This window comes from Ptychodera flava, chromosome 10, assembly GCF_041260155.1.
Source record: "Ptychodera flava strain L36383 chromosome 10, AS_Pfla_20210202, whole genome shotgun sequence".
In the NCBI taxonomy this organism is placed as follows: domain Eukaryota; kingdom Metazoa; phylum Hemichordata; class Enteropneusta; family Ptychoderidae; genus Ptychodera; species Ptychodera flava.
This window is the reverse complement of record NC_091937.1, coordinates 30,640,797-30,655,334: the sequence shown is the minus strand read 5'-3', so window position 1 is coordinate 30,655,334 and position 14,538 is coordinate 30,640,797. Positions and strand designations below refer to the sequence as shown.

Genomic DNA, 14,538 nt, shown 5'->3' with positions numbered 1-14,538 from the left:
ACAGGGAAAGCGGTTTTATAAAAATAGTTTCTTTGACAATCCTGAATTTGGCATTGTTACTTAATGATAACCAGGGACTACTTTATGCAAGATCGGCCATTGTGTGCTCTGAAAGTTGGGTACAACAAAGCACGTAGACTGAATTCTGATTTGATGTCGCGCTGTAATTTTGTCACCTAGGAAAATATAATGCACGGGGTAATACATTCTATGACATGCTATAAGTCTGTCATCTAGAGCAGTATAATTGTGTGTGCGGGAACGCCGGTTCCCTTCCGTGAACCCTGCGTGGGGCTTTCTGTGGAGCCAGTTCACGCAGTTGCCCCAAACCGCGCTCACTCAGGGCAAACAGTCAAAACAGACGACTAAGAGAACAGTTTTAATTTACCAGTTTTATTCTTGTCATGTTTTTCAGCGTGAGGGTTTTTGAAATACAGAATACATATAGTTCATTTCCTTTTTGATAAGGAATAGACTGATTCTATGTGTGAGAGTACATGTATTTCTACATTTTTATTGTACTTTTTCATTGTATCCATATGCAAAGCTGTGTGCTTACATCATCTTTTGAACTAGTCGTACAAGTGACCTCCCTTGGTTGTAAGCAAGAGATACGTGTCTAAACCTATTGCAGTTATCGATTAATGGTTCGATCGTTCACAGACAAAACTGGATTCACATCCGTGACAGAATTTAAACTTACACGTATGGAGAGGACAACTGAGAATTGTGTTGGCTGCATAAATAAACGAGTGGTTTCCAGCATAGTTTCTCATGCGATATAGTTTGTCAGCTGAGTCTAAGAAAGTCTTGACGTAATAACTTTTCAACAGAAGTAAGATAATGTATGATTTGCCATACGTATCTTGAGACTTGTCAGTTAAGTAACTTTTCTTTTGTCAGGTGGCGACATAGTGATGACACAGTGGCATAGCACGGGAAAATTTAATTCATAGTAGTGTCACAGCGTGTAAGTGTAAGCGAAGTTTCTCATAAGGGGTGGACCATTTGATATCCTGGGGGTTCTGGAAGATTCTCGGCAAAAAGATTTTCAGCAAATGACAATGAAAAAATATCAGTCAGAGAAGGCTTGACAAAGAAAAGAGGCGGGAGAGTGGAAAAAAATAATGTACAATGGATCAGCTAAAAAAATAATGCTACCCCATCAATCTTCCAGACCCCATCCCGGGATACCAAATCCTCCACCAGTAATAGGAAGATTCGATTCTTCATGAAAGCACCAGTTCAATATGTGCATCGTCATATGAATGTTTGAGCGTTAAAAGTGGTTCAAGGAGACCTAGTCTGTAGTTTCATCAGTTAAGCCTAAATTTACTACTCCACTTCAATATAATTCCCCTTAACTCTTTGAGTACTGCAAGTTTTCCAAATAAAATTATAGTGTGCAACATTTCACCAATTTTGTGAATTTTCCTGTAATTTATTGACATTTTTGGACCAAATGATCATCACATTTTATTGGATTCAGATTTTTATCAAAATTTTAGCAAAAATTAGAAAAAAAATGACAGGTGTATATTTTTTATATAGGCAACAAAAATTGACTTTGGCGCTCAAAGGGTTAAACACCGCAATTTTGCCTTCCATGTGGCATGAGTGGAATTCTAAAGTAACTGTCACTCGCTTGTCATCCCAACGTAGAGCACCCGCTCACAGTCGAAACCGATTCTGCCGTGATGGGCGTAGATGTTGTCAAAGGCCAGCACATCTCCTTTCTGCAGCTGGAAACCGACTGTTTCTTGCCACGTGACGTCGCGGATGTGCTGAATCACTTCCGGTTCAATCTCGCTCCCGTCGCCATAATATACATTCTCCGGATAACGCTCATAGGGTAGCTTCTTGTCAACCCAAGCCGGGTGGTCGAAGTAGTATGAAACGTGGCCTACAACCAATTGATTAAACCACACTTTTTCTCCTGTGGAATAGAAAATTTGATATATGTAATGAAGTTTTTGTAGCCAACGAGAGTAACCAATGGCCGCGGATTTGCTTCACACACTGTCAGGATGCACAGAAGAAAATGCATAGAGAAGACCCTGAAAAAATGTCAATAGGTCTGCATAACATGTTGATTCTCTTCAAGTTCTTTTTTTGTGTTGGGCTAGTCAATACTACCGACTACGCTTGTCATACGGTAACACCTAGTAAATACTAGAAATATAAACAATGAAAATGTAAATTGCATGCATGGTATTCTTGCGTACTGATCTGACGATATTTTTCTGCTAACGCCCTCAGCAGCCGCCTTATGATATTGCTGTTTTTGATGCGGTTTACTGCTTTAGGCGCTGTTTTTTCAACGCATCCTAAGTAAGCAGACTCGCAATGGTAAACTTTTGTATTTCAAATTTCAAACTTTCATCCATATAGCAAGGTTTAGCAGAAAATATGCAAGTATTTCCATGTCTATAAGAACATGAATGAAACTATTAAGTTGCAATAAACCCATTTTTGTGAGGTGAAAAATTCATGGATTACGTTTGAATGTTTCACCATGCTATCATGCTATCATATTTAATATCATATTAACCTTAACAGGTCTACATAATTACTTTACATTTTATATGTGTCAGAAACTGACAACGTGTGCCAATTGTAACTTTTTTACGCCTTAAGAACTCTTTAAAAACTCAGTTACTATATTTTACCACAAAATAGTTCCAATTTTATCAATGACGGCATACGCATGAACTGCTCTCAAAGGTCGTAAAGGATCCATTCTACCAATGTAAACACTGTATCTGAAAAGCGTCGGCGAGAGATGATAGTTGAAACATGTTTGTCAACATCGTAAAATTTAAACGTTACAGCTATTTTGACGTAATGCATGTACAAATCGAGCACATTGTCCACTGTCTGTAAACAAAGTCGCGGCAAAGGGCGCACTTCCGACGAAACCTTCCTTTTAAGGCAATTCACAAAAAACTGGGAAAATGTAAAAGTGTCTCAAAGGTTTTATCGAACGCCAACCTAATGTTGTGCACTGTACATGTAGGTTTCTCACCTGTTTTGGGGTGCGTTATAAAGGGAGGTCGATAACGCCAGTAAATGAGGGAATCATCCTCCTGCCATTTGTATTCACACTCTTGCTCCCGCAAGCATTCTTCCACAACGGCCTTGTCTTCGGAACCAAACGTCTGAATCGGATCACAGAACGCTTTGTAAATCTCATTTATAAGTTTTATCAAGGAAGTATGGGGGCTTGGACACAAATTAGCCTCAGAAAATAGTACCTGCTCTGCCGCGTTTCAGGGTGTTTTGTAACTATTTTTCCAGACCTTAAGGGACTTGGTTCAAGTCGGTGGTTGTGTAAAATAACGTCATTTAAGCAAGTTGCATTGTATCAGTGTTACCTTTATGTGAAACGCTTTGACTCAGATGACCAATACGATCCTAGGCCATCTTCACTGAGTTGTATTGAGCGTGACGTTTTACAACTATTATAATATAATAATAAAAACTTTATCAGCCCGACGACCCCTCCCCCTCCAGAGATAAGAGACTACTTTAAAATGTTCAAAAATTGAAACTACATGAATATTAAACAGTTAAAAAGGTAAAATATTTGCCAGAGCTTGTGTATGGAGAATATTGAACGCCATCGGCAATGTTTCTCCCGCTAGATCTCGCGATAACTCGACTACATCGCTGTCAGAAATAACAATCGCGATTACTCTACTATAACGCATTCACCAAATTAGTTTTTATTCACAGACTTGCACCGAGTCTAATACCTTAGTTACGATTAATTGATGTTTTCGTGACTGATTGAATCTATATATTCTCCATGCAACATGTACATAAGAAATATATACATGTCGAGTTTGATACAAAACGCGGATCCTGGAGCGTACCAATCAGGTTACGTAGTCACTTGATGACCAATCAGAGCAAAGCTGTAATCTTTGTAGCAATTTTTTCATGTTGTTTTGGCTACGATTTTCCCGCCTGACGGGCACTTTTTTAGCTTTAGAGTATTCACTTTGGGGAGTTCAGAGTACCAGTGTTCTGCTTGTCGTTTTTCTATGCAATAAAATCTACAGTGTTTTATATGCCTTTCTTCTACTGCTGGTGTCCGACACTCGTGCCTGCCATCAAAGAACCTGCTTCAACACTCCCCATAGATGTCCCACATGTATAAAAACCTGTTTTACCAGTGCTAAAACGGGCCCCTCAACTAGCATAGAAGCTTAATGCGAAGATGGATAGCACTTAGATAACAAGAAACATATCGAATAAATGATGAAGAGTTTATTTCGTGAGCAGTGTAAACTTTGCGAATATTGCTGTCAGAACCTGTCGTGTTAGAGCAGTTGGCTTGCCTGTCGCTAAATTATTGGCGAGTCCCAAAACCCGGACCGAGACGAGTCGAGACGAGACCATAATGACCCCTCAGGCCAGGCGTTGTAAATACATCATAATACAATACTACAGAAAGCTTGCAGTTTGTTGAGAGTGTCAAAGATCGATGCACAAAGCAAGAGATAGCACAATCAACGATTGGAACAACTGAAAAAAGATTTGTTGAGGTTTTTCAACTTGAGTTCAAGGCGAGCTCGAAACATGCGAACTGCGACGCCACGTCGGCATTTTGGCCTAAGCGATAAGCGCCAGATTCAGATTCTACTATGATATCTACTGTGAATTCAAAATAGGTAACCTCGTATTAGAAACATACATACAGGAGATTTAAGTAATCATTTTTTAGAAATTAGATTCACCATTTATAAACACATTACAGGAAAGTAAACTGAGAGCTCATATGTCTAATTTTATTACAGTGGCTCTGCACCATTTTTCTACATTACCGATACTACAGTACATGTATGTTATGTGTGTGGAATCTGAGGCAGCCTCAGATTAAGATTCAGATTCGGAGAGCTATGTAACCACTGACTAGAATGTACGAAAATGAACAAGCATAAGTCGATGGTAGGAGTGGGATATCACTTCTTTGACTAACTAAGACAGAAGTGGAACAACGTCCTTTTTCCCCCGTGGCATTGATACAGATGCTGCCTATGTGCAAAAAACCGTAACTTTTCTATCAGTAAGATAGGAGGTCTTTTTGTCTCGTCTCGACTCGTATCGGTCCGGGTTTTGAGACTCGCCCTAAATTATTAGTGTTGTGTCACTTTTTGTCGTCTGCATCGCGTTCACTGCCATAGCCGGACTACGTTTTCTATGCATCCTTCCCGCCAACAATGCTTGGTCCCGGGCGCCGAATTTCCGTTCAACGACGATCGCCGAATACATTAGATTCTGCTTTTTCTAGATTTTGGGGGGTGCTAAAGAATCCGTGGCACAATTCGGCCAACCAATAAACCAATTTGCATTTTCAAAAAAGAAATCGAAATGGAGCTAATTTTCAATTTTCAAATGGTTTTATCATCTTGATTATTAACTTTTAGGCCTATTTCTAAATTTAAAATCTTTGGGCTGAGATTGAAATATAGGAAACAGGTGTATACTGCTGTGAGGATGGCACTTTACGGCCATTCAAATTTCCCTCTGACCAACTCTATTTCCCACAATTCGTATTTCCGTTTTTTCAATTTCCAATATACCAAATGTCCGATTTTCCTATTTCATTTGGGGCGTGACCCAGTATCTTTTCATACTTTGGCGGAAATAACTGTATCGAATTGGAATTAAGGTGTAACATTTAACTCAGTGTGACCAAATGTACTAGGGCGGGGTTTGGTTACGATGATTGGTACAAGATACTTTTAAAAAATTAGCGGGAATGAGGGACTGGTCAGTTTCCTCGGCCTTGGAGGCCGGTGGATTCATGGGGGTCACCCTGTTTTTCACTTTGGTGATGGGGTCACCTATTTTGAAATGCCCAATTGGGGGTCAGTGTGTTTTTAAATTTCGACACGGGCTCATACTTGCCTAGTATGCATCGTGCTAGCCATGGATTTCATCATTCAGTTTCATTTTTCGGCGCGCCTTTCGGGCGCGTAACTTTACTAATGTGAGGTTATTACGAAAATACCGCAAAGGATTCACGAGGACATTGATTGGCGCAGCGTATCGCTCGACGCGAAGCGGAGGGTGATGCACGGCGCCGATGTCATAGTGCATCCTTTGCGGTATTTTCGTGATAATCTTATTATTATACATCTTACATTCTTCACTGGGACATCAAATTGTCTAGCTGTATTGGCGGGGTTGGGTGCGTGGCTATGCAGGTCATCAAAAGGTCATCAAAGGTCAATCCCGCCTTTTGATGACCCGCATAGCGGCGCACGCTATACCCCGCCCCGCCAACAATAGCTGCGTTTCCACAGCTACAAATTGTCAGAGTAGTGACCGCTTTAGTGCAATGTCAACATTTTTTCTTCCGATTTATAGTGCAAATGTAGAACGCTATCTCAGACGGCTTCTGCAAACTCTGGAGTGTGTGTACTAGTACTACACACGTACGTACAGAGCGCGCGAGGCTGAACAAACTGGCCAATCCCTAACATCGTCTCACATACTGGAAGACAAGAAAAAAAGCTGTTCTTTGGTTGGTAGAGTGCGGGTGCGCGTTCAGCCGCAGGAAATTCAAGAAATGGGTGATAAAGGAAGAAGTCACCGCGAAATAGGTGTTCATCTCCAAATGTTTTGCCCAGGGCAAGTGGTATCTCTGAACGAACTGTTAGACGATGATGTCTCAAACATGATATCAAACGCCTTTAAGGTCAAGATTTGGATCGGGTTGGAACGGGTGCAATTTATAAAGTGAGCCGGCATACGGATTAAAACTATGATATAAGGAGAACATCATTGCGTACAAAGATTGAAAGCTGAATAAATTGATCAGATAAAATTAAATGTGGATGCCGCGCTCTGATTGGGCTGATGACTGTAACAATTTTACACAATGTTCCAGTTTGCGACGTTGACGGGAAGCGCGCAAAACTTCAGCAGGTCAGGTCAAACTGATTATATCGCACTTTCCTTTCCGGCGGCCGCAACACTATTGTTCCTTGTATGTTCGTTACTCGATCCATTGAACGAGTTACCCGCGCAAATAATGTCACAATTTGATGCATTCCTAGGCCAAAGATAGATACTATCAGCTGCCACGCCCCAAGTGAAATGGGAAAATCGGACATTTGGTATATTGGAAATTGAAAAAACGGAAATACGAATTGTGGGAAATAGAGTTTGTCAGAGGGAAATTTGAATGGCCGTAAAGTGCCATCCTCACAGCAGTATACACCTGTTTCCTATATATCAATCTCAGCCCAAAGATTTTAAATTTAGAGATTGGCCTAAAACTTAATAATCAAGATGACAAAACCATTTGAAAATTAGCTCCATTTCGATTTTCTTTTTTGAAAATGCAAATTGGTTTATTGGTTGGCCGAATTGTGCCACGGATTCTAAATCTACCGCGGAAACAGCTATTAAGGCAATGAACAAAATGTTGATATGATAATAACCCCCTTTGCGGGCTGATATATACACTCGATTTCGATACATCCGTCTGTGGCGCTGGTTATTGATTATAGAGGATAAACAATATCTTACACTCTGCCAGCTCAAATAAGCATCCTTATCGACAGCCTTGGAAGCAACGTAATAGTGATATTTTATCCCCAGCTTTTCAAACTTCTGAACAACTTTGGGATCCAGCCTTGGTAAGATATCCCTGTTGTCAGCTATACAAGTCTCGCCACCTTGACCTGGCTCAGCCGGGACTTGGCAGTAGAAGAATATCTGTTGATAGGACAATACAGTGAGTAGAAAGATGAGTTGAATTTTGGCGACTGCATTATTTCAGATACATTTACTGCCGTCACACTCTATGACGGTCTGTCAGTGTCCCTCATTGGGTTGAAAAATGACATGCAAACAATATCTGTTTTCAAAGGGAAAGGGTCGAGATAATGTTTACATCATAATCGTCTTCCTTTTTTCGAGCGACTACACATTACACAAGTAGGCCTGAGACATAGATAAACTTGTTTTTCATCGCATGACAGGGGAAGCACCCCTCTTGCATGCCCTCCAGTTGGAAGTAAGTGCTTTCATTTTTTAAGTGGTTAAAATGTTTAAAAATTTCTGTATGACAGGGAGCTAATATCTCATATGACCGTTCCCTTTCAATGATGAGCCGTTTTGAGATATCGAGCACACAGACGGACAGACACACAGACAGACACACAGACATCGCTGCAACATTAGCTCACGTGTGTGAACACGTGACCTAAAAACTACACGGTTGTTTAATGTCGATTTCAGTATTGACACCGGCTCACATTCAACGTCTCTTTTTGATTTTAGAAAAAATAGACATACAATGAGAACAGCTGCACAGAATTGTTTGAGATTTGCTACAAATGTTGATCACACAAGGATTTATCTGCCATGAAAGACATAAAGGGGTGACATGGAAGATAATTGCTTATTTGCATATTTGATAAACTTTCCTAATTTGGTATATATATATATATCTTGATTGACTCGATCAAAATTGGCAAAATTTAGTTGAAGATGATTTAATTTTACGGAAAGTCAATAAGAATTTTTACGTAAGCCAATTCCTAATTTGCATATTTATTGAACTACCTAATAAGTATTATATGTCTTGATTGACATTACCAAACTTAATGAAACGTGCTATGTGCATTGAAGATACTATGATGTAATATTATTGAAAGTTGTAAAGTATTTTTTATAAAGTATAAAATATGTTTACTTCAGCCAATTCCTTATTTGCATATTTAATGAACTTTTCTAATTAGGAATATGTATCTGAATGATTTGACCATACTTAATGAAACGTGCTACGTACAAGAAGATACTATGATATAACATTATTGAAAGTTATTGAGCATTTTTTACTTCAGCCAATTCCTTATTTGCATTTTAATGAACTTTCTTATTAGGGATATATATCCTGATTGACTCCACCAAAGTTGACGAAACTTACCATGCACAATGAACATACGTCAATGCAACATTATTGAAAGTCCTTACACATTTTTACTTCAGCCAATTCCTAATTGTCACATTTAATTAACTTTACTAATTAGGGATATATACCTGGGTTTACTTGATCAAAGTTGGCGAAACATGCTATGTACATTGATGGTACTAGGTTACAACAATATTGGCAGTCATTTCGAATTTTCATGTCAGCTAAGTATTTACAATTTGCATATCTATTGAGCTTTCACAGTTTGGCATATCATGGAGCTATGGTAGCTCCATGGGCATATATAGCTTGAAGGACTTGACCAAAGGCTATTAAACATGTTTTATAAAGTGGTGATAAAAAGAAATTGGTCAAAGAAATTTAGTATTTTTATTTCAGCTAATTGCGTATTTTTAAACTTGATGACCTTTAAAATTATTTTGTGGTGAATATTATTAATGATGTTGATCATAGCACTTTCAATGAAGTTGCAAACCTGTGGCAAAAGTTTAAATTTACACACAATTGCAGTATGAGCATTTTCAGTCCATATCTGGTGTTTGTGTTGAATCACAGTCCCTCAACCCACGAGGGACTGTGGTTGAATGTCACGGTTGAAGCTGATAGTACTGCTAACATGTTTGCGAGCCCACTGTCTCTCGAATAATGGGCTTTATTAAATATCACAATGGGCCTTGAATACTTAAAACAGCTGCCAAATACCAGAACAGAACTTAGTTTCTACCAATACCATGATTACGAAGTACAACACAAAACGTCACTTTGAAGGGAAAATTTGCTGAGCTGGAAAATATAACAGTAATTACTTTACGGGTATTCTTGGCACATTCTATGTGTCAGTTCTCATTCCAGTGAACCCCAGGCGCTAACTCCATTTTAAATATTTTCCATTGTTTTGGTCAACAGGCAGCATACACTTCATTTGTTATGGGTTTTTTTGTAAGGACAGTTTCTTTGTGCAAAACGGTATATTATTATTATTATTATTATTATTATTATTATTATTATTATTATTATCCTTTATTTCAGGTCGATAACCCATACAATAAAAATATATACTCAGAAAACTACATTAAAATATTGAAAGATCTAACAATGGTGAATAAAAATCAAATCAATAGCTATCCCGAGCACTTATATAATTTGAATGCATAATTAGTTCTGGTAAACTGTCCAATATCGAACAAACAATAGGCAGGAGATAGATCGGCCCCAAGTCGCCTGGCTTTTCTCAGCAGCTTAGTTACTAGCTGGCAAAGGCGTTCACCCCACGATCTACGCAACAGCCTGCCATTAGCGCGTCGGTCCTTCAATTTATTATAATACATGTTTTGATACTTACATGCCCACATACTTGAGCAAGTCTAGGCAAGAGGAAAAAATAGTATTATATAAGAAGGTTCGACTCATGATAGTATAATATCTCAACACTGCGTTGTTTGTGTACAGTGAAGTCCGAGAGTTAGAGTGATACACGTAGGAAGAATATTAGGGTTGGCATTTGTCAGTAAATTCTTACCTTCATTGGATAATTCTTAGTGTAAGCCATTTCATTGTGTGGCTCGAGCGTGTATGCCGGTGGGTTGTTATCGCTGGCGGTGAAAACATCACTGGCAACTTCACGCCTTCGCCCGATTCTCCCGGCGGGATTCGCAACCCTGTATCCAACTTCTCTGAAAAACCTGGAGAAATCGTCGCCGCTTTCCAGCGGCAAGCCCCTGAAAAGAATCGTTCCGTAGACATGGAGCTTATCATCCATGATCCGCCGACATCTGTCTGACCACTCTCTCAACGTCAATCCTGTCCCTACAGCTTCATAAACGGCTGGCATGTTATCTTTTGGTCCTGCGAGGAACTCTGGTAACTCATGACCCTGGAACGTAGAACCAGGTAACCATTTTCGACCCGCAATGCGGGGTGCCGGTGTACCTTTTTCAGGTACATCCAATCTTGACCGCACAGCAAAACCGTCATTCAACTCTCGTGGTTTGGCTGTGCTCGTTACTGTCCTGCAAACCACACGGCCCGCTTGCAGCTTCAGTCGCAACGGAATCGTCAATATCAACGCATGACTACGGGAAAACATCATCGTGTAGACCGTCAGACTGGTGTAGAACGTTCAAATTTGATAAGACCTCAGACATATACATGTATATTCCTGACATTAATGTCAAACTCTAAAACAAAGGCCTAGTCGTGCCTAGCCCAGCCTAACCGAACCCCTTAAGTTAGCAATAAAAACAACCTAATTTCCACTCTCGCGCAGCGTTCCATAAAAAAACTAATCCTTTATCAAACTGAGCAATGTATAAACGCCCCTTGTTGCTCATGTTTTTGGTTTATCAGTCTAAATCGACTTGAGTTAATCCAACTCTGGCCACAATGGCACCAGCTGAAGAGCACACAAAATGAGGATCATGATCATGAGAGAGTACGCAAATTGTGAATTCCTGGCTACATATTGCCAAATTGTGAAAAACTCAGCGTAATGACGTACCGATTTTTTTTCAAAAGTACAAGACATATAAGACTTAGATGCTAATTGAAAAGTTTTACAAAATTGACAATACCGAAAATTAAACTATCCCAACAAATAAACATTTTAATCCCTGAAATTTTGGGTGAAATAATGGCAAATTTTGTAAAAAACTAAATTCATTTAAATTAGAGTCTTACTGTTCAAAGTTTTACCTTTTGTTATTATACGATGCGGATGTAAATATTTCAATCACTGCATGAACTTGAATGGTTTTACATTTATTGTAAGTGGTCTTCATGAAAAACTGACTTTTCATCGTACTTTGTGGAAAATCAAGAATGGTGACCATATCTTGTTTCTTTAATATTTGATTATTCTAATATACCAGAATTCAAAAATCCCTGATAACTGTAAAGTCATTATTTGGTCAAATACTGATGTTGTCCTTGTAGTGTTTCTTATGGCATTAACAACAACAATAGCAGCAGCAACAACAACAACAACAACAACAACAACAACAACAACAACAACTACACACTAGTTATATTTCTTTGATTTTATAGGTCAACAACAACAACAACAACAACTCGACGAATATAAACATTAACAACAATACAAACGACAACAACAACCAGATTTCTTGGTCCCCTGTCACAGGCGCTCCTTAGCTGGATAGTCTGCTAAATAGATCGACTTTCGGCTCGCTCTATCGATCCTGGTAGTCGATATGCCCGCCACTGTAACCTCAATACTCACAGTGTCGATCATATCGACTACGGGATCAATAGATCGAGCCGAAAATCGATCTATTTAGCAGACTACCCAGCCAAGGAGCGCCTGTGTCCCCTGTGATTTAATTAATACGACTCTAACAATCCCATGATTGTACACTGACGTCTGTCCCTGACCCGAAAGAAGACCCCGCGTTATAATGTGCAGTAAGCTAGGGACTAAACTCGTCTAAAAATACCCATCGCATAATACGACACACTCATAACATACGGCGCTTAAGGTTAACCTTCGTCATTGACGCGGTCCATTGTCTCGCTCCATTGCCGTACCCAGGGTGGCAGATTGCTCATATTCGGCAATTTTAAAGAAGTTTTGAGACGATCTGCTGATCAGAGCGTTGACGTAATGTGGAATTTGAGAGTTAGTACGATCACGTAACACAGTACAGAACAGTCAAAAGAAAGCCATCTGTCAGTGTATGGCGTGTGTTGCCTTTAGAATCTGTGAAGCACTGTATCTGGGGGTTGGATCGGCTCATTTTCGCGAGCGTCATACGTTTCAGTTTTGTCATAATCGTGTCACATAGACACCATAACCAACGTCCGTTGCGTGATTGCTAAAATTTCAGGTGTGATGCGTAGCAACAGTTGATTCTCGAAGTAAAATCCTTAAAGCCCCAGTATTTGTAACTTTAAACAATTTTTTCATATTTTTGATTAAAATGACGTCCTCAGTATGTGAAAGTAGAACATAATTAATACTGAATTGCATGGTTTGCATGCCAGCCCGCCTCACATTAATAGTAAAAGGATTGAAAAATGACTTCTTGTCCGGACCAGAAGTCAGGCTTTGTTGACACACGAAACGAGGCAGTCGATTGCAAGCTTCATGCAAGGCATTGCACGTTGTGACCGACGGTACGGAGATCAAGTTTGCTGAATGAATTGAGAGAGAATCAGGAGAAAAACATATTTGAAAAAAAAATTCAACACTTCACATTGTAATCATTGAACTAGTCATTTCTTCCATATGGAGTATAATGAAAATTTTCGTTGAAAATAAATGACGGGACTGATTCTGCTCCGTCTACTCAAACGAAGGTTTGTGTACGGCCAGGCTACGCTGCGCGCTGCAGGCAACACAGCCTATCAACTTCGCATATCTTTGCCGTAATTGAAAACGCTCAGAAAGGAAAAATTATATCTTGAATGCAGTACAAAAGTCTTACTTATTAAATTTAAAAGTATTTCCAAATAATATCGAACGTAACGGGCATCTAATCCTCACAAGGACTACAGTGGTACAATTATCGGCTAGCTGCGATGCGATGGAGCTCCAGGCATGGTAGAGGTTTGCACCACAGTCGTTTGGAGAGCTATTCAGCGCTGGGACTATTCGCCCCATAGACGAGTGTACAGAAGCGAGAAATACCTCAAGTCTGGAAACAGAACGGCTATAAAAACCACGCCATGTCACATTCCGTGTCCGATTTCACTGTGAAAATTAGCAAGTTCAACTATCATGCAACCGTCGATCGTTCCCTACCATTCTAAAAATTCATACCTGATACTTTATCTGATTCAAAAACGCTCGTTTCGTGTGATTTTCGGCCGAATTCGACGGACAACTCGCCAAAACCTTGGGGGTGAGCAACATTCCGGTCCCTCTTGGGTACCTCCACTTTACTGACGTTGGCGCAGCCTACCCATGAGGGATGACTGGAATGTTGCTCACGCTTATGTTTTGGCCAGGTGTCTCTTGAACTCGGCCGAAAATCACAGGAAATGAGCATTTTGTAAGCAGATGAAGTATCAGGTATGAATTTTCGTGTGATTTTCGGCCGAGTTCAGAAGACACGTCGCCAAAACATAAGGATGAACAACCTTCCAGTCACCCCTCATGGGTACGCGGCGCTAACGTCAGTAAAGTGGAGGTGCCAACGTCCACTGTGAGGTGCCCGGAATGTTGCTCACGCTTATGTTTTAGCGACGTGTCCGTCGAATTCGGCCAAAAATCACACGAAACGAGCGTTTGTGAAGCAAATCAAGTACCAGGTATGAATTTTTAGAATGATAGGGAACGGTCGACGGTTACATGATAGATGAACTTGCTACTTTTCACGGTAAAATCGAACATCGAAGTTGACATGGTGGCAAAATCCCTATACGAAATAGCCATTCTGTTTCCAGACTTGAGGTATTTCTCGCTTCTGTACACTCGTCTATGGGGCGAATAGTCCCAGCGCTGAATAGCTCTCCAAACGACTGTGGTTTGAACACAAGATCCCGGCCTCACTGCAAAGTCGTCCCCTGCGCACCGGCCCGACAGCAAACTAACCTCTTGGTTTGATTCTGTTGTTTACATATTTTTG

The 14,538-nt window shown here is 40.0% G+C and overlaps 1 protein-coding gene across 1 annotated transcript; it reads right to left on the bottom strand.

Moving 5' to 3' along the window:
* Positions 1-372: 372 nt before the first annotated feature.
* On the bottom strand, positions 373-12,202 carry LOC139142488 (dapdiamide synthesis protein DdaC-like). Its single transcript, XM_070712430.1, has 4 exons — positions 10,476-12,202; positions 7,546-7,734; positions 3,026-3,158; positions 373-1,936 (listed from the first exon to the last, which is right to left on the bottom strand). The coding sequence occupies exons 1-4, from the start codon at positions 11,043-11,045 to the stop codon at positions 1,638-1,640; spliced, it is 1,191 nt and encodes a 396-aa protein (XP_070568531.1). The 5' UTR covers positions 11,046-12,202; the 3' UTR covers positions 373-1,637.
* Positions 12,203-14,538: the final 2,336 nt, after the last annotated feature.

Excerpts from the sequence above, each read along its gene's own strand:
- LOC139142488 (XM_070712430.1), bottom strand. The coding sequence starts at position 11,045 with ATGATGTTTTCCCGTAGTCATGCGTTGATATTGACGATTCCGTTGCGA. Across the intron at positions 7,735-10,475 it reads CTAAGAATTATCCAATGAAG|ATATTCTTCTACTGCCAAGT; the intron begins GTAAGAATTTAC and ends TCCTATCAACAG. Across the intron at positions 3,159-7,545 it reads CTTATTTGAGCTGGCAGAGT|ACGTTTGGTTCCGAAGACAA; the intron begins GTAAGATATTGT and ends GATCCGATTCAG.